This window comes from Cynara cardunculus, assembly GCF_001531365.2.
Source record: "Cynara cardunculus var. scolymus isolate 2C chromosome LG 12, CcrdV1, whole genome shotgun sequence".
Taxonomy (NCBI): Eukaryota; Viridiplantae; Streptophyta; class Magnoliopsida; order Asterales; family Asteraceae; genus Cynara; species Cynara cardunculus.
Genome location: NC_037539.1, coordinates 5,914,877 through 5,938,893, shown reverse-complemented (window position 1 = coordinate 5,938,893; position 24,017 = coordinate 5,914,877). Strand labels below are relative to the sequence as shown.

The 24,017-nt window shown below is 33.6% G+C and overlaps 3 protein-coding genes and 1 pseudogene across 3 annotated transcripts; 3 read left to right on the top strand and 1 right to left on the bottom strand.

Annotated features, from left to right (window-relative positions):
- Positions 1-7,035, bottom strand: part of LOC112522820 — a 14,708-nt pseudogene extending 7,673 nt beyond the window's left edge.
- A 901-nt stretch (positions 7,036-7,936) lies between these two features.
- On the top strand, positions 7,937-11,172 carry LOC112522691 (GDSL esterase/lipase At1g28590-like). The gene is made up of 5 exons (XM_025131979.1): positions 7,937-8,295; positions 9,187-9,414; positions 9,779-9,927; positions 10,049-10,322; positions 10,783-11,172. The coding sequence occupies exons 1-5, from the start codon at positions 8,034-8,036 to the stop codon at positions 11,046-11,048; spliced, it is 1,179 nt and encodes a 392-aa protein (XP_024987747.1). The 5' UTR covers positions 7,937-8,033; the 3' UTR covers positions 11,049-11,172.
- A 1,554-nt stretch (positions 11,173-12,726) lies between these two features.
- On the top strand, positions 12,727-18,817 carry LOC112522439 (pentatricopeptide repeat-containing protein At1g30610, chloroplastic-like). Its single transcript, XM_025131547.1, has 9 exons — positions 12,727-13,772; positions 14,710-14,901; positions 15,024-15,105; positions 15,212-15,403; positions 15,566-15,679; positions 15,748-15,838; positions 15,919-16,076; positions 17,843-18,274; positions 18,456-18,817. Exons 1-9 carry the CDS (start codon positions 12,727-12,729, stop codon positions 18,789-18,791), a joined length of 2,643 nt encoding a protein of 880 aa, XP_024987315.1. The 3' UTR covers positions 18,792-18,817.
- A 1,022-nt stretch (positions 18,818-19,839) lies between these two features.
- On the top strand, positions 19,840-22,634 carry LOC112522879 (40S ribosomal protein S15a-5-like). The gene is made up of 3 exons (XM_025132199.1): positions 19,840-20,029; positions 21,696-21,856; positions 22,270-22,634. The coding sequence occupies exons 1-3, from the start codon at positions 19,900-19,902 to the stop codon at positions 22,366-22,368; spliced, it is 390 nt and encodes a 129-aa protein (XP_024987967.1). The 5' UTR covers positions 19,840-19,899; the 3' UTR covers positions 22,369-22,634.
- Positions 22,635-24,017: the final 1,383 nt, after the last annotated feature.

The following is a 24,017-nucleotide window of genomic DNA, read 5'->3' as shown; positions in this document are numbered from 1 at the left end:
TTATAATAAACAATATTTAATTGTAGTTTTATCGTTAGTTGATTAAAATATAGTTTTTTTTATCCGGTGATTTTTAGATAATTTTTAAAGTTAACCTAACACTTAAAAAATTATGCTAAAAATTGTATTTATGTATTGGAAATATTAAAAAACGAATATTAACGTTGATGTGTGTGTGGATAAATTAGTAAGGATCCATTTAACAATATATATGGTTGCATTTAGCCCATCTTTTTTTATCTGTTAAGGTCATTTATAACTTATTAAGAGGCAGTTTATTAAATATTTATTTAGTTAGTGCTTACCGGGTAATTTTCTTTACCGGATGAACATGACAAATGTCAAAAATCTTATCCGATAAGAGCAATGATAAAGATGGAGAATCTTACTTGATAAGTGAGGGTGACGATTCTTAACCGGGTAAGTACTTACCGGGTAAATTGTTGAATACGATACCACTTTGATGTACTACAACCTTACCCGGTAAAATAAATCATAGTGTTGATTCATTAAATTAAATGCTTACCGAGTAAGCATTTAGGTAAACGGCCCATAGCATACAAATTTAAAGATAAGAACCACAGTTCGTATACAATAACCTCGATAATTTGATTGTTTTGTAATTTTTTTTTCAACAGTAGTTCTTATAAGAACTTCCACTTTTTTCTTTACAGGAACATATTGTTGGAGATGCTTTACAATAGATTCAGAGCCATTGTCGATGAATCAGAACTTATGGATTACGTCGCAGGATGAGAAGGGGAACAAGGGACAACATATAATTGGGAGTTTTAATGAGCTCTTTAAAGTAATGAGAGTTATGGTGAAATCTTCACTTTTGGATCAATCATAATTTAAGATCAACAGTAACGAGATGTACCAACAGAGACGGACCTAGTGTAGTGGTTACGGTGGCACGTGTCACTGTATTATTCCTGCGTCGAAAGGTAAAAAAATCAGGTTCGTGAAAGGTGCAACTGTATTAATTTGTTGTGTGCCACCGTATGTATTTTGAAACTAAAATGAGAACAAGTTTTGTTTTATTTGTTATAATTGGGTTGCAAGGCTTTTATTCCACCATAGACCAAAGTTCGAATCCTGTTAGTGTCATTTTTCTTAGGTGGCGTTTGTTTTTAAGAGGTGCTGAAGTTTGAAGTCCGATTTCACTTCTGATTTATAAGAGGTGGTCCTAAAGTCTGAAATCTAGATCAATAAGATTGTTTATTTTTACGTCTCAAGTCTGAAATCTGAATCGGTCAAACTAGTGCAAAAAATATGAAAGATAAATTGTTTTTTTTTTGTTACAATATAAAAGATAAATAGTTTTTGCTAACAAATGTCTTCCAACCCCCAAAATATGAACTATTTGATAGAGGCGGATTAGGATTAAGATGTATTAATGGATACGTTTACCACATAAAATTTCAAATGACATTGAGAGCTTTTAAGCTCTTATTTTATAAATACAAACACTCTTAATTTCCAAACGTTTGAATGAATCAAACTTCAGATGTATTAAGAGGTAATTTTGAAAAAAAAACAAACATACCTTAATAGTCAAATGGCGCCACCGTTTGAAAAAAATTATGGGTCCGTCCTTGTGCACCAGATCAATTCTCGTATCAAGCGTAATTCATGGGGTAGATTGAGATTAAAAGTGATCAAGAATCCAGATTCTTTCTTATGTTTCTGAACGTAATTTATATTCTCGCACGATACGTCATCTATTAATTAAATATACTTAATTCGTAACAAATGAATTATAAGGACCATATATCAATTCCATCATGATACAAGGACCAAGTATGTAATTTACTCTTTAAACAACAATATTTGAATGCATACAAAATGGGGATGGGGGTATTAAAAAAATAATGGGTGGGATAGTTGGTGATAGGATGGACAATAATTAGGTCTCTCAGTCAACAAGCATGGGTTTGTACTATATGTACAACGGTGCGTTTGGTTTGTAGGAATGTTTTTGAGGGCGTTGAATTCTCATGAATGATTTGGATTTCATGGAATTTGGATTGGATTGGTGTTTGTATATAATTTAACTCATGGTTGTATTGTAACAAGTAATAATGATATAAATATCTCTTAAAGTCTTGCATTATTACGGAGATGACTTCTAAAATCTTTTAAAAAAATTTATCCTTAAAAACTGATTTCAGATGACGAATTCGAATAAATCTTTTGATCAGTTTAATGCACAAACTAATTCTTATCCAAAACTCTAAAAACTATAAAATAAAGAATAAAAAAGACTTAATGGGATAAAGTAAAACAAATTACTCCTAAGACTATCTGCAAAGCAGGTGGTCATTTTGGGATTAGCCGGCTCGCACAACGGGTTAAATATTCAGGTTAATATTTTTTTTTAATAAATTAACCTTACCAACATGGTATTCTACAGGTTGGGATGAAGTTCTTATATTTAGATAAAAAACGGATTTTATTTGTGCGTGCATGGATTGGATTAAGAGTGCAATGTTACAATGGGGGCTCGGCAAGTGTCTGAAGGGTGGGTGCTGATTTGAGGAGGAAAGAAGGCAAAAGGAGATATGGTTAAGAGAGTTGCAATTTTTCGGTTGACGTCGTTCAGGGATGAGATGAGAGCATGTGTTAGCGATTAGGATGCGTGTTAAAAGAAACATCGGTGGATGTTAGCATGCTTTAATCATGGATGGACCCATCAATGTGGTATAGGTGGCACGTGCCACCGTATTATTTATCCGCCGAATGATAAAAAATTTATGTTTGTGAACGGTGCAACCGTATTAATTTGTTATGTGCCACCGTATGTATTCTGAAACTACAATGAGAACAAATTTTATTTTGTACAGTTGGTTTGCAAGGTTTTTATTCCACCTCAAACCCAAGTTCGAATCATGTTAGTGCCATTTTCTTAGTAAAATAGTGCCACAGTTTGAAATGTTTTTTAAATCCGTCCTTAGACTTTAATACTGCAATACTTAAATTCATAAATCGTACATTAAAACTTGCGCATAACGCATTATAATATGTTTTTAAAACTGATGTCTAAATAAATTTGTTTTTAATATATTTTTATCTAAATAATCGATTTGTGGCTTCCAAGATATTAATAATAACAACGTAATTTGAGGGGCTATTTGGCTCTTACTGAATGATTTAATGTAGCATGATTAAGTAGTTAGAATAATTAAGATACTTCCATGATATAATGTAAAATAAAATATAATTATTTGGTAATTGCTTACAATAAAATTAGGACGCTGAATGGTTAAGAGAGACCCAAAATATAAAATTATTCAGAGAGTTTTAGAATCATTAAGAGATAATTTTTTTTTACCAAACAAGACTCACCTCTCAATAGTTCAGAGACTGTCTTTTAATGATTCAGTCTAATTACATGTCACTTTTTTCATATTCCAACATAATTTAATAATTTTTATTCCAACATAACATAATGAATTTTTGCAAAAATTCTATTTGTATAAAATATTAATTTATGTATAATATCACCACGTTTTTTAATTAGAAAAATAAATATTATCCCTGCGATCACCAACTATCTCCCACCCATTCTCTCTCATATATATATATATATATATATAAATATATATATATATATAATAGACTTGGGATCATGTGAGACCAATGATTTTTCGTGAGACCCGTAATACCAATTTCCAACCATTGAATTAGATCTACAATCGTCAGATCTGAACATAAACGCCACAAGAATTCTCAATAATTACAAAATTGCTACCGTGCAACTTTAGACTATTAGATCATTAACTTATAAAGGTAATCAATGAACATAAATTGGTCTTACGGGTCTCACGGAAAACCTTTGGTCTCACATGAACCCAACCCTATATATATATATATATATATATATATATATATATATATAGATATCGTTTGTTTACTTCTTATTAATTTTATCAAGAAACAATCTCTTTAATAATTTTAAAATCCTTTGAATGATTTTGTTTAAATTTCATCTTCAATTTTTTTTTATAAACACAAAGTATATAAAAACACCAAAAATTAAGCTGAAAATTAAGAAATCCAGTAAAAGTGTGACTCAAACCTGATATTTTGTATAAAGATTAACAATATTTTTCCAACTGCACCACTGATGTCTTTGTTCAGATAGTTTAGTTTTAAAAAAATATAAAGGACATACAACACAACAGTACGCTAACACCTTCATAAACGATTCTTTTTCCAATGCAACCATGAAGTAGTGGCGCGTATCATCGTGGATGTAGGTCCACCGTGACACAACGTGTGCACCAGATGCTCGTTGTTGTTAATATACATGTTTAATTGGAAATTGACCAAAATAACTAATCTTTTCAACCAAATTCACTTTTTAGTCATTTTTGGAACCAAATTCCCATTTTAGTTAGAGTTTAAGCAAATATCTTACGTATTTTCGTAAAACCTATTTTTAAATTAAAAAAAGAAAAAAATTTACACAAATACTTCACACAAATGCATTTTCATAAATTCTGATTAAAATAAAATTTTAATTAAAAAATGATTAAAAAGGTGAATTTTGTTGAAACGGAGACTATTTTAGATAATTTATCTTTAATTAATTAATTATTTTAAATATTATTATAATAAAAAATATTTTTTAATAAGTTATTGCTAGACAAAAGCAATAATGCAACACTTTATTTTATTTTACAGAGTAAATTACAATTTTAGTCCTTATAGTTTGTTAATAATTTGGTTTTCGTCCATATAATTTAGAATTTATCATATTTTTATTTGTAGATTAATATATATATACTATTTTATTAAACAAATTTAGCAAAAGTCTTAAAATACTAAATGACCAAGATACCCTTTAGTTATTTTTTCACCCCCTTCTCCCCTCAAATACACTCACCCTCTCACAACCGATTTTTTTAAAATTATAATTATAATTTTAAATTTACATTTTATATTCTTATAATTAGTTAATTAATTTACTTTACGTCATTTACTTTTAAATATTTCATTTTAAACCTTTATCAAATTAACATACATAATCGTATATCAATTAAAACATGTTTAAAAAATATATTTTTATTTTAACAAATTACACCATTATAATCGTCTCGTTAATACCTTCGAAATGAGTTCAATATTGAATAGTTTTTGACTTAATTATATTACTATATATTATATACTGTAAAAAAATATTTTTAATATTTAATATTTACTATTTATACTTTTATAGTTATTTATATATTATACTATATATTTTGGGGTTAGGCTGTCCAAATTGCACTGTATAATATGTTCTGAATTAATATGTTCTTGGGTTTTTTTGAAATATATGTATATATACATGTATTAATTCAACCTTAATATGAGTTTCTGGACAAGAAAGAGGGTAAGCAGTTGCAATTTCATTCTAAAATCCATCTTTTTGGTTTTTTCATGGCTTATGATCTGTCAAATTTGTAGTTTTCTTTATTAGTTTTGAGTGTTTATCTTAAAACTCAAGTTTCTTGGTTCTTTGCTCTTTGTGTAAATCGAACACATTTGTGGAGTTGTTTAAATATGTTGGATTTTAAATATATTGGATTTTAAACTATCATACAATTTTTTTATCGATAGTCTGTAATTGGAACCATAAATTTTATTTATTCAAATTGTATTAATATGTAAAGACCAAGTGTAGCCTATATCATAATTAAATCTTATCTTATAAAACCAGTGGAACTTCAAAATCATTAAAATTCATGGCTCCTGCCGCATTGCGCTGATACACAACTAGTTTTAAAGTGATCAAACAGTAAATAACCGTAAATTATAAAGACCAAAATAATAATAATTGTAAATTATAAAGGGCTGTTTAGATTTTTCGTTTGAAACAACTTATGTTTTCTACTTATTAACTTATTATAAGTCAGAAGGGTTTAACTTCTTCACAAATTTCTTATTACCATTTTGATACCGGTATAAGTTATTTATCCAAACACTCAAAATGCTTATTACCAATGTCAAACCAAAATAAGTCAATAAATTGTTTTTGTAAACATTACCAAACACTCCCTAAAAATAAAATAAGAATAAAATTTAAATTATAACTAAAATCACACTTTACTGTATTTATAGGGGTATTCTAACCCCACCCTCTGCTACCCCAAAATCCCCACCACCTCCTACACTAAAGACAAAAGTTAAATATTTTCATTTTTAACCTTTTAATATTTTAACTTTTAACCTTAATTTTTTTATATTTTAACTTTTAACCCTTTACCTTTTTAACATGTTTTATATTATTATTAATTAATAATACATATTAATGAAATATTAATAATACACATTAATAAAATATTAATAATACATATTTCAAATATAAATTAAATTTATTAATTAAAACTTTGATTTTTCATGTTAAATCAACATAGTAAGAGTACGCTCTATATATTCTTCATATGCACTGAATCTATGTTGAAAGGGACAATCCATGTACTTGCATCTTCAAAACGATAACGAGTCCAATGGTGCGTAAGTGTGGGCATTGAATATTCTCCATTTAATACCACCTTTATGTAATGGTTACCATCAACATGCACTATTGCATTTCCCGTATGTCTACCATTTAACGTGGATAAGATGTGTCGTGGCTTGACATGTTGGGCTGATAGATCTTCAACTAGTTGAGCTTCAGTTTCATTTAGCCGCGATGCATATGCATGACCCTCCATATATTKTGCAAGAACATGATTATGTGCATCGCATACCACCGTCAACATCCACCAACTATGTTTAGCTCCGCCGTGTTCACACATAAACACAACTTTATAAACATTTCCATTTGGCTTTGCCTTTGATCTTTTTGTAACAACAACACAACTAACTGAACGCCCCACATTGTGCACCCACTCGGTTATTTCTTCCCGAGAATTGAACATCTGGAAAAAAAAAATTATAACTTTCATTTGTACAAGTAAGTATTAATAAATCTAAATATAAATTAACATAATATTGTACCTCGTTGGTGAAAAATTCTGGTGTTGTTATCAAATCTTCTCCCATATTTGATGTATATTGAAGAATGAGAGAGTTATATATTGAAGAAGAATGAGAGAGTTATATAAGAGAGTTATATATTGAAGAAGAATGAGAGAGTTATATAAGAGAGTTATATATTGAAGAAAAATGAGAGAGTTATATAAGAAAGTGAAATCGAATGAACGATTAATTCGTTCGTTCGATATATATATATCGATTTTTTTTACTTTATTTCAAATCAATAACTTTACTTTATTTCAAATCAATAACTTTATTTTATTTCAAATCAATAACTTTACTTTATTTCAAATCAATAACTTTACTTTATTTCAAATCAATAACTTTACTTTATTTCAAATCAAATTATTTTTACAATTATGTAAACGAGTACACATGTTAAAACGTATTTTCCTAACGTATTTTGTACTTAATGTCGATATTATTGTTCATAATGTAACATGTTACTTGATATATATAAGAGCTAATTTAACGTGACATGCTAAAACGTATTTTAGTTAATATAAAATTATGTATTTTTATGTGATAATGATGTAAAACAAAAATTGAAAAAACAAATGACATATCATAAATTAAATAAATAACTATAAATGTAAATATTAAAAATATTTTTTCATAGTATATAATATATATAATGATATAATTAAGTCAAAAAATATTCAATATTGGACTTATTTCGAAAGTATTGACGTGACGATTATAATAGTGTAACTTGTTAAAATTAAAACGTATTTTTTTAACATATTTTAATTGATATACGATTATGTATGTTAATTTGATCAGGGTATAAAATGAAAATTTTAAAAGAAAAGGGTATAAAATAAATTAATTAACTAATTATAAGGATATAAAGTATAAATTTAAATTTTTTATATTAAAATCGTGTAAGTGTGTGAGTGTGCAAATCATGTATTTATATATGAAGATCTGCTTTATAGTGGACTAAAATTTGTTAAAAGAGTGGTGAGAAGAGAGACAATTTTTGAGGGTTGAGCTCTTCATCAATGGCGTTTTCTTCAAGCTCTTGGCATTTTACAAGCTTATTCGTGATTTTTCAGCTATTATGGAGTGGTAACTTGTATGCTAATGGATGTTATACGTCCATTATCAGCTTCGGCGACTCCCTAGCTGACACTGGTAATCTTAAACAACTGGCATCCATAACCAATCGGGTCTTTCCAGTTCTTTTGCCGCCTTATGGAGAAAACTTTTATGATCAATCCACCGGTCGTTGCTCCAATGGCCGTCTCATCATCGACTTCCTAGGTAACTACTCTCTCTCCTCTATGGTGTTCAATGTCGTCGATTCTGTTTGGTTATATATGTTTGATCCCCTGGAAGCACTGACTGAAGTAAACTGGTAGATTTGAAGCAATTTGGACCTAGATCGGATCGAATTGCGACGAAATAGAAACAATTTTGACTGGTTTTGTGCGATTTTTAGTGATCTGTGGTTTGGAAGCCCACATGTGAAGCATAAATAAATCATATTCTGGTTATATCGGATTTTGATATTAATACTATGATCATGATGTTCAATTCTGAATTTAGGTTTTCGTACCAAAGTCACTGCTACTGCTATTGTTCATCTAAATTCAACCAAAACTATTAAGCTTGACGCATTTGTGACATTGACGCATCATTTCATTCATGAGATAAAATTAAAACACTCAACCTTATCGCGTTCTTCAGATCTTCTTCATGGTACCAATTGTGCATTAAATTCTCTTAAACTTTGTAGCACCTTATCGTTTCTTTTTTCTTTCAAGTTTTCAATTCAAATCTACTTCTTTTCCGTATAATCTAGAATTTAGTACCTCTTATTTTGTTCATTTATTTATTTTTGTAGTTGCTAAAAGGAGGTTTAGATTGAACCTTTTAATGTTGCATTCTTTCTGGGACTGAAATAGTACATATTCAACCCGATTGGTTTGAGCTTGAGCTCCAAAAGGTCAAAAGTGTCTGGAGGGCCCAGGTTTAAATCCAAGAAGGAATGAAAATCCACTGTGGCCGGTTCAAATGCGACTCTGGGCGACCCACAAAGCTGATGGTTGCTCTGGGATTGGTCGGCTCACATAACGAGTTGAATATCTATGTTAATTAAAAAAACAGTACATATTCATTATGAATGACAATTCTTTTTCTTGGTTTCTGAAGCTGAGAGTCTTCGGTTGCCATTGATACCACCGTATGTGATCGATAAGGGAAGTGAGAATATGGTGGAGTTGGGACACGGAGTGAATTTTGCGGTGGCAGGTGCGACTGCATTGGACTCATCATTTCTTGAACCAAGAGGGATTCTTAATACCATGACAAATGCATCTTTACAAGTTCAATTGTCATGGTTTAAAAAATCTTTGCGATCTATTTGCGGCAACGCTTCAGGTAACTAAGTTTGCATATATCTTTCTAAAATTTATAAGGATGCGAGGTTATACATGTCTAAAACAAGATCACCAAGTAAAAGGGTTAAAATGGTAATTTTTTATCATTCTAGAAAATTATTTTCCGTTCTCACTTATACAGGTTCTCTTAATCGTTATGACAGTTTAACATTCTGAACCAAGTAATTCAACATATAGCAAACAACCCCTAGTGTCTTTATTAGTCCAACGACTACGGACACATAATTTGATCTATCTTTCTACTTTTAGTAACTACGATTTTTCTTAATTTTGTAGTAAAAAAATCAATATAAATGGTTGTGAAACACTCCTCTTAAATGTTGATTGATTACAATTATTGGCAGATTGTAGAAACTTAATTCGAAGTTCTTTGATCTTAATGGGAGAGATTGGTGGAAACGATTACAATTATCCAATACTAGAGGGAAAACCCGTCAGCGAGATCGAACCATATGTTCCTTTTGTTATTGACGCCATCGTGTCAGCAGTCGATGTAAGAAGCTACTTAAATCATGGGTGCATCGTTCATCTCACCTGCAAACCCCACTTCTGGGTGGGATATACCAGACTGGTTTGATTTACTGGATTTGCTTGGTTTGGTTTTCTAAATACAGGAGTTGATTGAGATGGGGGCTCAAACACTAGTTGTTCCAGGAAACCTACCAATTGGATGCTCTTCGGCTTATTTGACGATATGTGGTTCTGAAAAGGAAGAGTATGATAACACAACCGGTTGCCTCATCCGGCTAAATAAGTTTGCCGAATACCACAACGAACTGCTTCAAACAAAACTAAATCAAATTCGAGAGCTACATCCTGATGTCATCGTCATCTATGCAGATTACTACAATGCTGCACTGCAAATCTACCGTTCTCCAGATAAATTTGGTATGTAACATGTGACTATGACACAATCACTATATGGCATGGGTTCATTTTGAAACTAATGCATTAGATCCCATCAGAACTCCATTAGTTAAGTATGTTAGGACGTGAGTAGTACTAGGATGAGTGACCGGGGAAATGTGTTGCAACATTTTTACAAGCTGAAGGTCTTTACCGGAACAACCTATATACCCCGAAGGGTAGAGCCAAGGCCATGACTTAGGCTGTTCCATATGAGAAATGGAAAATGGCCCCCAAATTTTTTAGTTTGAGGCTCGATTATACATTGATTTAGTGTTTACCCAATTATATATGGTTTTAACCTTTAGACCAATAATAATGGTTTACCCTAATTATAATGTTTACGCCTTTACTTTGTACGTAGTTTCTTGCGCACATTACAGCTTCATCTGGCATGCTAGGATTTTAATGTTGACGTTGGGATGGAATTTACGGTTTGCAGGATTCACAAACGGGGGTCTGAAGGCGTGTTGTGGAGGTGGAGGGCCGTTTAACTTTAACTCATCGGCGGAATGTGGATGTCCTAACACGAGCGTGTGTGATCAACCGGATACATATGTGAGCTGGGATGGAATACACTTAACGGAGGCTGCATACAGACTGATTTCCGAGAACTTATTTCAGGGGTCATACACCACCCCCCGGTTTAATTCCTTGTGCCCTACGCTTACATCACAAGTTAGGGACAAATTATCGACTTCTATGTAACTAAAGCTATTGGAGTCATATACTAAGGGTCTTCTAAAGAAATATTTTAGATATCGGATAAATAGTTAGGTGACATTTGTCTTTTAAGAGGTGTTGAAGTCTGAAGTCTGATTTTACTTCTGATTTATAAGAGGGGGTCATGAAGTCTGAAATCATCAGTAAGATTGTTTTTACGTCTGAAATCTGAATCGGTCAAACTAGTGTAAAATATAAAAGATAAATAGTTTTCTTACAAAATTATAAAAGATAAATAATTTTTGCTAACAAATCTCTTCCAGCCCTCAAAATATGAACCATTTGATGGAGGGCGGATTAGGATTAAGAGACATTAAGGGATACGTTTACCACTTAAAATTTTAGATGACATTTTGAGCTTTTAAGCTCTTATTTTAGAAATAAAACAAACATTTTTAATATTCAACTCATAGGTATTAAGAGGTAATTTTGAAAAAACAAATAGATCGTTACAGTTTTTGTAGCTATATATATAGAGAGTGCACCAGGTTAATATTACAATAATCAAATAAGAGATTAAGAAAACCGTCGAGTCATCTGTGATTTTAGACTAAGATCACATATGATTCATATGACTTTGGCAGCAACCTGAAGTCGGGAGTCAAGCCGCATGCACACCTTACATCAACCGTTAGTGTAAAATCACATTTGATTTTGCACGTGATTTGATAGTTCTTGTGTTCTCTTATTTGATTATAGTTCTCGTTTTAACCTCCCAGTTATGTAAATTCAAATCAAATATTTTTTGATGGCGAGAAAGCAAAATAATGAATGTTTAAGAATCTTTGTGTATATTCATAATGAATATTTGGCTCTTTATTATTTGATTATCAAAGTATTTACTATTATTAAATGAACGTTTCCTTATTTATGTATAAGTGAATTACATCTTCTCATTTTGTACCAATTTATATGCAAGTATGCTACCTAGGTATAAGAATGAGATCCGTCTCATTTGGGAACCCGGGAACCCATGTGTACTTGTCCTGATCTGCTGATCATGGTCGGGGATGGGAATTACGGTCTGATGGTCCCCACCTCAGTCCCATACCTAATGCTACAGAGTATACAACCGATACTATCTTTGACAACTAACCGACAAACTAATTATCGGTTAGAAAGCTAGTTATTGTTAAGTATTAAATAATCTTAAATATTTTTAGAAATTCACGAACGACCTAAAATATCCAGAATAGAGTGTTCGTTAAAATTACAAGTTAAAAAAAATCAATTTTAAAGGGGCAAATTGCATGAAAAAGTTACGTACTTTGACTTGATTCATATTTTGGGTAAGTACTTTCAGAACTTCCATTTTGTTACCTAAGATGTAAAGTTTTAAACATTTAAGTAACCGGATAACCGTTTGAAAGATTGACTGGTTATCATGCTGATATGACGAGTGATATGGTATCCAACTCATGTTATTTGTTATTCAACTCATTTTCATCCCATCACGCGTCATATTAGCAATAATACCGGTCAATACTTCAACCAGTTATCTGAATATTTAAATGTTTAAACTTTACATCTTAGATGCCAAAATATGATTTTTTCAAAAAAACTCAAAAACAATCTTTACCCAGGGTCCAGAATCCAGACCGAATAAAACCAACCTTACCCTTCTCACATCATAACATCCCTCGCTGCTCCGTTCCCAAACATAATGCCAGTATTAACTGTGCCATATCCTCATCTGGGTTTCTTTCCTTTCGATCAAAATGCAGTCACGCCTTCAAATTATACCCAACGGTTGTATTTTCCCTCTAGGTTTCAGACAATTGTTCTTGATGTTACCGGAAAACGGAGAAGAATCGGAAAGATTGTTGTGTTGAGAGCACAGTCAGGTATGGTGATTGAGAAACAACAGGAATTCAAGCCTTCATTTGACGAGTATTTGAAAGCCATGGAGACTGTTAAAACTCGTCGGGAAAAGCGCAGCGCCTCCACCGGAACTCCGCCATCACCCCCACCTAAAATTGATGAAGGGACTGTTGATTTGAGTGATACCGAAGAGCAAATTAGTGTTCAAAAAGTGGTGAATTTGAAGCAAGATGAAGTTAAGAAGACATGGATTCGAACGAAATTGGATTCTAGAGAAGCTCGATCGGGTGCAAGTGCAAGGGTGAAAGATACTAATATAGTTGGAAAAAATGCCCAAAAATACGTTAAATTTCAAGGGTATGTGAAGGATGCTGCCGTAGATCAAGGAAGAGTTCTCCAGGTGAAGAAACTAAGTGGGAGTGGTGCAATTGACCAGCCAAGCGTGTTGCTGAATTCAAATCAAGGTGAAATTATGAAGATTTGGACTAGAAAGAATTCAGATTCTAAAAGGGTCAAAGCTATGGATACCAATGGCTTTAAGAATTTGGATTCTAAAAGGGTCAAAGCTACGGATACCAATGGCTTTCAAGAAACTGAAACAAGGCAGGCTAAATTTCAAGAAAAGAGCTTTAATATGAAGTGGGGTTCAGAAGTAAGGTCTGTAAGAAATGGAAGTTATAAGATGGATGCTGTTGTAGATAAAGAAAGAGTTGTCCATGTGAAGAAACTGAGTGGGAAAAGTGATCAAGTGGTTAAGTATGATAATTATGATAGTATGGAGGTAGAAAGAGCTGCTTTTAAATCACTTGAGGAGTTTCAGGATGTTTGTGACCAGCCACGGGTCTCGCGAGTCGATATGGAGGAGAGAATCCAGAGGTTAGCAAAGTGGTAAGTAATACGGACTCATGATAACTAGGATTGGTTGATTTTTATGCAGTTTTGAATAAGTGTGGTTTATAGCGATGATTGGAAGTCTTAGTTTAGAACTTGTATGTATTTCCAAGCAAATAGATACGAATCAGCTTAATGCGACTCATAGCTTATTCTGTGAGGTATACATGACTGTGTGATAGTGGCCTAATGATATAGAAAATGACTTATTCAGTAAGCTTCTAGCAAGGAACTTTATGCAGAAAGCCAATTTTTTTTTGCTAAACCTTCCCCTCAATTAAAAAACAAGCACCTTCCCTCTACTAAAAACCATTCCGAACAAAAACCTTCCTGATCTGTAAAGACAGATTAATCCACACATACATCTTTATCTATATTGGACTTAATGGAAAACCAACCAAACAACCCTTAAAGTATTGATGCACGTTCATTTGGTTGGTATGCAATCAAAGGATTAACTGAAAGGCAGAGTGCATCGGTTATTTCTGTGTCTGTATGCAATCAACGGATTGACTGAAAGGTGGGCAAGGGCTAACCAGCCACTTAAAGGCAAGGGTCTCATTCATATGATGATATGAGCACTCCGATTACATGACATTTGTATCCATTTCAATCTTTTTCAACACGTCCACGTAAAATCTGGTTTTATGTCTACTGTACAATACTTCAGTAATTTGTATGTGGCTAGGTGCAACTAATTTATACAATACCAATATATCATGTCCATCAAGAGGGGGGTCAACACCAATGCATTCCAATATCTTCATGTGTACTAATCAATCTCGTGGACTTGCTAATTCGTCACAGTTACGTTTATATTTATATTTTTATATTTTTGAAGAGGGGTTGGAAAATTGAACTAGTGTTCTGCCATGGGGTATTCCTCAAACCCCTTTCTTTAGATATTCCCTGATAAAGTATTTTAACTTGACAGTTTAAATGGTGCATCGATCGACACTCCTGAGTGGAATTTCTCTAAGATGATGAGAAGTGCGAAAATCAGATTTGCAGATTTTTCAATGATAAGGCTTATCCAGATCTTAGGAAATTATGGCAACTGGAGGCAAGTGCTTCAAGTCATCGAGTGGATGCAATCGCGAGAACGCTTCAAGTCTAACAGGATAAGGTTTGATTTTTGGTGCTTTAATTTATAAGTGTTCCCATTTCTTATTGATGCATACCTTATTGGTTATTTATAAGTTTCCCCTTCTAGTCCTAACTTCCCAAATCAATATATTTGCAATTTAGAAACATTTACACTGCGGCACTTGATGCACTTGGGAAGGCAAGAAGACCGGTGGAAGCACTAAACGTGTTCCACACAATGCAGGTAACTTGATTCTTAGAGAATTTTAACGTTTGAAATGGATAGTTCACGAAGACGTGGGCCCTTCAATTCCCGACTTCTACTTCTTAGTCTTTTTCTCCTTTTGCAGCAACATATGCCTTCTTATCCAGATCTTGTAGCTTATCGTTGCATAGCTGTCACCCTTGGACAAGCAGGTCATATGCGGGAACTTTTTCATGTGATTGATAGCATGAGATCTCCTCCCAAAAAGAAGTTCCCCACGGGTGTTCTTAAAAAATGGGACCCACGACTAGAACCAGATATGATAGTCTATAATGCTGTGAGTGTCTTCATTTCTCAGAATTGCCATTCGAATTTTACTTTTTGCATTCTATTCATCTGTCGATGGTATTTGTGAAAATAAAAGATAAATGTTTCGGCTGGTTAAGGAAGGTTCAAGTTTTCAAGTATTTATTGTATTTGTGCATACTTGTGCTTGTAGGTGTTAAATGCGTGTGTACGCCAAAAAAGTTTAGAAGGCGCGTTCTGGGTATTCCAGCAGTTAAAGCAACAGGGCCAAAAACCTAATAGCATAACATACGGACTTGTAATGGAGGTATTATGTTGCTCATTACCAAGTTGGAACTCAGTAGCCTTGAGTTAACTCGTGTTTGCTTTGTGCAGGTAATGCTTGAATGTGAAAAGTATAATCTGGTACACGAGTTTTTCAAAAAAATGCAGAAATCTTTTATTCCAAATTCTTTAACTTACAAAGGTACGTCATCAGGGATTATTTATTTTTCTTCCATTTGCATGATTCAATGATGTATGACACATTTTAAGTTCTGTTTGCAGTTCTTGTAAATACGTTTTGGAGGGAAGGAAAAGTTGACGAGGCCATTCTGGCTGTTGAAGATATGGAAAGACGGGGAGTAGTTGGTTCTGCAGGACTTTATTATGATCTTGCTAGATGCCTTTGTAGTGCGGGAAGATGCGAGGAGGCTCTTGTGCAAGTAAAGGCTATTTATTTTTTGATGCATTAGAAAATGAAACCATTCGAGTTTTTTATTCATATGAATCAATTCAAGGATGGTATTGCATTATTATTGCACATAATAGGATATTGGGTTTGATTACTACTTCCTCGTTCTCAAAATAACTGTCCACGACGAAAAAGGCACATAGTTTTAAAATGTGTATTATAATTATTACACTTTTTAATTAACTAAATGATAATTTTACCCACAATGATAGAGGGAGTATGAATTTCTTGATCTCATGATTAAGGGTAAAATAGAAAGTAGACCTTTACTTTTGAAAAATGACACTTATTTTGGGACGGAGGGAGTATTATTTTGTTTTATCGGTCAAGGCCACTGGTATATGCTATAAGTGCATATTTAGGGTTCTACCATCAAGCAACTCTTTGAACCTTAAATATTTGCATGGTATGATTGGTGAGGGGGTATACGCTATCCTCTGGAGCGGCCCCACTGCACCAGTCTCACGGCCATCATGGGGGAGGAAAGATCCATCAAAAGGTGGTGCCTGGGTTTGAACCCTGGACCTCCTTTCTTGATGCCCACCATCCTACTGTTGATATAATGGATAAGATTCTATTATTGAAAAACCTAGTCACCTATGACATTACCCACCATCCTTTCTTGAATGTGATTATGCATTTTACGTATAGAGCTTATTAACTAGGGAAATACTAAAGTTACTAGCTAGTTAACCTTAAATAGCACGAATTCAACTGGTTATTGTGTTGATTTGCTACTTTCTACTTGAGACGTTACAGATAGTATCATAGCAGTGGCCCATGATGTATAGTGGATTAAGCTCATGCATCTCCTGAGAATATTGGTTTTGGTGTAGGCCCGACGAGGATGTTAGGGATTTAATTGAGAGATACTGTGACATCCCGTCCCACATAGCGATTTATAAACTCCTTGGGAGTCCTAGATTGTGGGATACCAATGGCTTTCACCATGGATTTAAGTACATATATATATATATGTATATATATATATATATATATATATATATATATATTAAACTATATATATGGTTTGCGGTGAGAATGGGAGTTATGGTGAGAAGGGTAAGAAGACCACCCTTGGATCAATCCTAATTGAAGAGTTCCACTAGATCAATACTAATGAGAAGCACTCGATCAATTCCCTTCTAAAGCACAATTCATGGGTTGGTTTGAGATTGAAAGTGATCAAGGGTCCAAATCCGTTCTTACACTTCTCACCTTACTCTTATTCTCACACAATCCCTTGTCTATATATATATAGAGGGAGGTTCAAACATGAACATTAACTAAATAAGAGATTAAGAAAGGGTGCCAATGAGAACATTAATGTTCAAATGAGAACATTAACTGGAAGTTTCAAGATCATATGTGATTACAGTGCAAGATCGCATGTGATACATGATGTCCAAAAGGACGCCGGCTTGTGACCAAGGGTCACGGGAAAGCTTGCCCGCTCTATGGTCAGTCGACAACACATGTTTGTATCAAGTGATTATGTGTTTTATATCGCATGTCATTACATGTGATCTTGGAACTTCTCATTTTCTCGAAAATTGACCATCTTCTCATTTGATCTCAACCCTCTCTCTCTATATCGTTGTAAATTATTATCAGTATTGATTTTGGTCCACAAGATTCCTACGGTATCATCATTTAAGCATATCTGAGATACCCGACCAATGATCAAACTTTATATTCATGATGTGTAATTTTTATGTTTTTACATTTCCTGCACAGATTGAAAAGGTATGCAAGGTAGCAAATAAACCTCTGGTGGTGACTTATACCGGGTTAATTCAAGCTAGTTTGGACTCTGGCAAAATCAAAAGCGGAATCTACATATTCAATCACATGCACAAGTTTTGCTTCCCAAACTTAGTTACATATAATGTTATGCTCAAAGGGTATCTTGATCACCATCTGTTTGAAGAAGCAAGAGAGTTGTTCCATAAATTATTGGAGAAGAGGGGACATGTTACAAGTTCAGCCGATTACAGGCACACGGTGTTACCAGATATTTATACTTTCAACTTGATGTTAGACGCCTGTTTGGTGAATCAACGATGGGATGATCTCGAGTTTTTCTACACACGGATGCTGCAACATGGATACTACTTCAATACAAAACGACATTGTCGAATGATACTGGAAGCCTCCAAGGCTGGAAAGGTAGTATTTTTCTCTTTGGCACCATTTCTTTAATCTTTGGTTGCGCCAAATATGTCTAAATGTCCTAATAGACTGCTTTATAGAACTTACGTTTATAGGACGAAACAATCGTGTGTCATATGTAAAGATGTTACAAAAGTTGATAAGACGTTTTTGATTCATTTTGTGTGTATATGCACAGGTGAATCTATTGGAAACAACCTGGAAGCAGTTGATTGAAGGTAATCAAGTTCCACCACCACTTTTAGTTCAAGAAATGTTTTGCATGAACCTGAAGCAAGAAGACTATGCTTCTGCTTTCTCCTGTTTAATCTGTCTTCCGTCAACGGAATCACATAAATATTCCCGGAACTCGTGGTTGCATCGTTTCAACGACGATCCCCACCTTTTCCGGGAGGAAACGCTTCTCCAACTGATCGATAAGATCACCATTTTGTCGATTAGAAACGAAGAACCGAATACAATATTTTTGAATTTGTTGAAATCTTGTAAAGAATTCCTAGCTATCCAATATTAGAAATACCTTGGTAATTTGTATGCTAATGGAATGGGTGTGTTTAGCATATTTAGGGGCTGTTTGTTTGCCTCTTAATGGTGCTATTAAGAGGTTATGTCTGAATCATTAAGAGGCTGAGGTTGTTGGGCAAAAAAAAACCAACCTCTTAATGATGACAATAGCCTCTTTATGATTTTTCATGTAGGGCTTTGCTAAATTACTGATGGACGTCTTTATCAGAATATTTTTGCTTCAGTTCGGGCAATGATTGTTGGACCTTTGTTCTTCGCTAGCACTCGGTTTAGGGCGGGAAGGTAGAAGTATGGAAGTACATCTTCACTCAATTATATTTTAGAAATTATGTTAATCTTAAAATGCAACCAAATTAAAAGGTACAACTGTTACAACATAATTTTGATCTTCATTCTTTTGATCAACGGTTAGGATTTTTTGAAAATTCAAAGTACCGGCCATCGCCGGTAAATCCACAACCACCAGCCATCTCCATCTCCATCCCTTTTTCTCTTAAAAAATGTCGAAATTGAATTACTTCGTTTTAAATAAATTATGAAAAATCTGGTTTCATACAATTACAGATAAAAATATAGTTTACGTTGACTTATTTTAAAAAATAAGTCACGTGAGAGCATTTTCAACAAATTCTCCAAAATGCAATAAAGCAGAGGTTTTTTTGTTGGTATTTTTAACTAAATTTTGCTACAACAGATTTAACAAACTCTTTTCGAAAATGGAAAAAGTAAGACAATAGGTGAAATCGTCCAAATTCAAGTAGTTACCAAAAAGTAGTTAGTAAGAGGGAAATAATATTTTATTAAATTTTTATTGATAATAAACTTTAAAATTAAATGTTTATGAAAGAAATAATGTTTTATTATATACATAATATTTTAATAATATATTTAATATTATAATATTTAAAATAAAGAAATTTTTTATGTTAAAATGGTTTTTGAAGATTTTAGATTTTGTTCGAACAAAATAGAGTTACGGGTCGGGTACCAGAATAAAGCCCAATATCCATATTGGGCGGGTCTTTTTCTAGGGCTCAGGTGGTTGATATGTCCACTGTCACTACATCGGCTGTCCATCGGAGCTCGACGAAAACGAAATGGGGAGGAGGATATTGAACGACGCTTTGAGGACCATGGTTAACGCCGAGAAGAGAGGGTTTGCATCGGCTCAGCTTCAACCTATCTCCAATGTCATCTCTTCCTTTCTCAGCATCATGAAACACCGAGGTAGGTACCCTTCATTTTTCTCCTACATCTTGTTATTTCAAATTGAAAGACTTGTTGGGTCTGTAATCAGAATTCTAAGCATCTGAACTTGATGGACTTGCAATTAGGGTTTTTAGACTGGTCTCTGAGTTATTTCAGATTGCTGTAATTAAGTCTATGTGTTTGCAATTTATCGGTAGACATTATGTTGGTATTAGTTTGGATGATATGCTTGTTGTTGTTGTTTTTACTTTATGGTGAAGGAATAACATGGTCATTCTATAATTTTGATTACTTGTCATCAAAGAGCATATCAATTAGCCTCATTGGAGGATCTGCTCTTTGTGGGTGATATAGGACCACATTATAGGTTGATAAAGTATGTTACTATATTGAAGTTGTATGTACTAATGTAAACTACAGAGCTAAAGTCTAACTGAACTCAAGTTCCCAATCTGTTTCATGTCACCAAATGGACCATCGAATAGGTTTGCGAATATGATTCTGAATCAAGGAAGGAAATTGCTTTCTTTTAAGTTCTCTGGTACTATCCATGGTGTTTGCTGGAATATGACATAAAATTTTAAATCTGTGACCTTGTATTCACTGTTCAACAAGTTGCCATATGTCTATTTGAGGATGGGGATGATAGATGGAAATGCTTCTAAGAGGTGCAAAGGTGCAAAAGAACTTGTACAAACTTAATTATATTGCAACCAGAACCTGCTCAGCAGTTGAATTACAGAAAGCTACGATTGTGTGAAGGTTAAGGATGGTATTATGAAGAATCTTGGGATTTATATTACAAGGAAGTAATATTTGAGTGAAAATGAGCAATGGGTTTGTTTATTTTGGTTTCTGTTTCTTGCTACGCTGTGAGTGTGTGGAGGTTTCATCCTCTGCGGGGAGGTTTGAATTATATTGTTGTTCTTCAACCATGAATAATCATGCCATTATCTATGTTTGGTGCCAGACATTTATCCTTGTTTTGCTTTCCAGTGTCCAACTGTTCCTGCTTTCACCATAGTTGGACTCAAAGGGTAATTGTTCCCGCATTTACGCCATCCAACATGGTGGCATTTCTGATAATAACTTTAGTCTCAACTTTTATCAAGTCATTCCTTCTCATGTGGGCATTCGACTATTTGAGTTTTGTCTGTGTCTTTGTTTATATCGACAACTAGATTCTCTCTGTTGTGGGGTAAGCTTCAAATGTTGAAACTATAGAAAAGTCAAGCCCATATGTCGACATGTCGTGCAAAATGATGAAATAATGGCTAATGGCTGTCCAATCATCACGACGCACCTTGGTGCGTCCACAGGAACCAGTCTATTTACCATTTGATATGTCAATAGGATCTGCTTCATATGCTTGCACTTCTTTTCTGGAAACACCAATACATGATGAGACATTTGGTATAATATAGTTATGAAATCATGATTTTGGTGATTACATATAATTACATGAAGTGATAAGTATCACATTCTCACATATTCGTCAATTGGTGCTGCATTGATCATTATGAGGTTATAAGTATATAAATCTTTGCTACATCCACCTCTTGTTCTAGAATTTGGCAGTGCATTTTCAATTTTGTTATCATAGACAGTGTTATTGAGTTCTAAAAGTAGTTGAATGTCCTTGCACACATATATCGTGCTACTATTTTTTTGCTTTGAATTCCAGGGTATGTCAAAAATTTTGAAGTGTATGATCCTCACAGAGTGGGAAAGATAAAAGTCGAACTTCTGGGAAGGATTAAAGATTGTCGAGCTATTACATATAGACAAGACATCAAAGCTCACGAGATAGAGAATTATAGACTACGCACCCTTCCAACACAGCAGGTTTACCATCCATAACCTCTCATGTCATGTATAAGTTATTATTCTTGAAATCTGTTCAATATTTGTTGTCAAACATTTTCATGTGAATTGTTCTAATATGACTCTATTTACCCATGATCAAGAAATGTAGTTAACGGTGCCTGTGTATTCATAAAAGATTTAGCTTTATAGGATTGATTTAGCTCTACTTTGAAGGCAACCTTTTCGGGTTAGATTTATTTGGAGAAAAACTTGTTTATTACAAACTATATCCATAAGAATAGATAACATATGTGTTTACTTTTTAGAGGTTATGAGTTCAAACCCCTTCTAGATTGAATTTTCATGTCATTTTTGCTAGTAGTGTATCGGAAAGGATACTGTCATCTATTCACGGGTTGAGTTTACATTGTTCTTTTTAACGATTGATGCAGTGGGGATATGTGGTGATAACGACCCCAAATGGTGTATTGGACCATGAAGAGGCAATTCGGCAGAACGTTGGTGGTCAGGTTTTGGGCTACTTTTACTGAGCAATTAATCATCTGTATGATCAGATGTTCATTTCCCCTTTGCTTGTAGAACCAGCTGAGGTAAGATAGATCTTGAAGTTGCAACTAGACATTGGTGCCATTTTTCAGTCCGTATTGAGTTGAAGGTAAGAATTAATCCGTAAATGAATTGGATTTTGCATGAATGTTTTGTCTAGTGATATTTCATTTGTGGAAATAGAAAGATTTACAGGGAGATATATGAACAAATCAATGTGTTTTGATAATAAGTGCTAAGAACCAACAAACTGAAACAAGTGTGAATGAAGATCCATCAAACCCTGGTTGCAATTTGCAGCTAATTCAGAGGTACCCAACTTATTGGACTCACAACTTATTTAGTCAACTATACATGATTGTTTGATAGTGGCTTATTCGGTAAGCTTCTAGGGGGAACTTTTATGCAAAAAGTCAAGTTTTTCCGAACCTGTCTCTCATAAAAATGAGTAGTGGTTTGCAACTTTTACGAGAAGGTAGACAATAGAACAAAAAAGTCATTGGATTACCTTCACCCAAGACCTCCAAACCTAATAGGGAAATGTGGGGATGTTGATTTTGGGTCTCTCGTAAGAGGGATGACTAGCGTTCGTGTTGCACATCAGAAAAATGAAGAAGTCGGGCATGATCCTTTTGTTTTCAACATACGTTCTTTTCAAGCAGAATGTTGCAATTAACAAGTTAATACATCTTTATTGGAATCGGGTGAACCTCTCGAGATAGCATTGAGATCATCGTATGTGAAGAGCTAAAGCGTTAAAAGTTATTAATGTTTGTTTAGCGTTATGCAGGTAGAGTTAAGTTTAACAGAAAATGTGACCGAGGATGAGAAACTATTACAGATAAATTATTATTTTTTGCATGAGCGGGATGATGTTCTTAAAAGTAATCGAACCATCGTTAGGATAGAAGACATGTAAAGGAGCTATCAAAATGATTGCGTTTGGTTCAGTCAGAGGAATGAAAATGACAGGTTTAACCTGAAATCAAAATTTGGACTTCCAGGGAAATGGTCCATTGTATTATCTAAAAGCAAACAGTTACTTTTATTTTCATGCTCATTGGTTACTGTCTAATACCTCTAGGTCTCTAAGGTTCTAACCAAACATCCTCTTAGTTGTTTAAGGGGTGTTTGGGATTGCCTATAAAAACAACTTATTGACTTATTCCGGTGTGACACCGGTAATAAGCATTTTTGAGTGTTCGGATAAACAACTTATACCGGTGTCAAACCGGTAATAAGGAGTTTTGAAAGAAGTTAAACCATTCTGATAATAGGTTGATAAGTGTTTTTGTAGAAAAGTATAAGTTGTTTCAAATAAGCAATCCCAAAGACCCTCTTAGAATTGGTGGATATAATCAAGCATAGTTTGTATTTAAGAGTGGGGTTATTTTGTGAAGGATTTGAAAGTTGAATGATATTGTTAAGAAACTTGTAACATTGAGCATATTTTTTATATTTAGGGCAACACTTGGCATAAAAACTCAAATTTCCTTTTAGTAATACTAGTTGTGTACCCGTGCAATACGGCGGGAGCCATGAATTTTAACGATTTTGAAGTTCCACTGGTTTTATAAGATAAGATTTAACGATGATATAGGTTACACTTGATCTTTACATATTAATACAATTT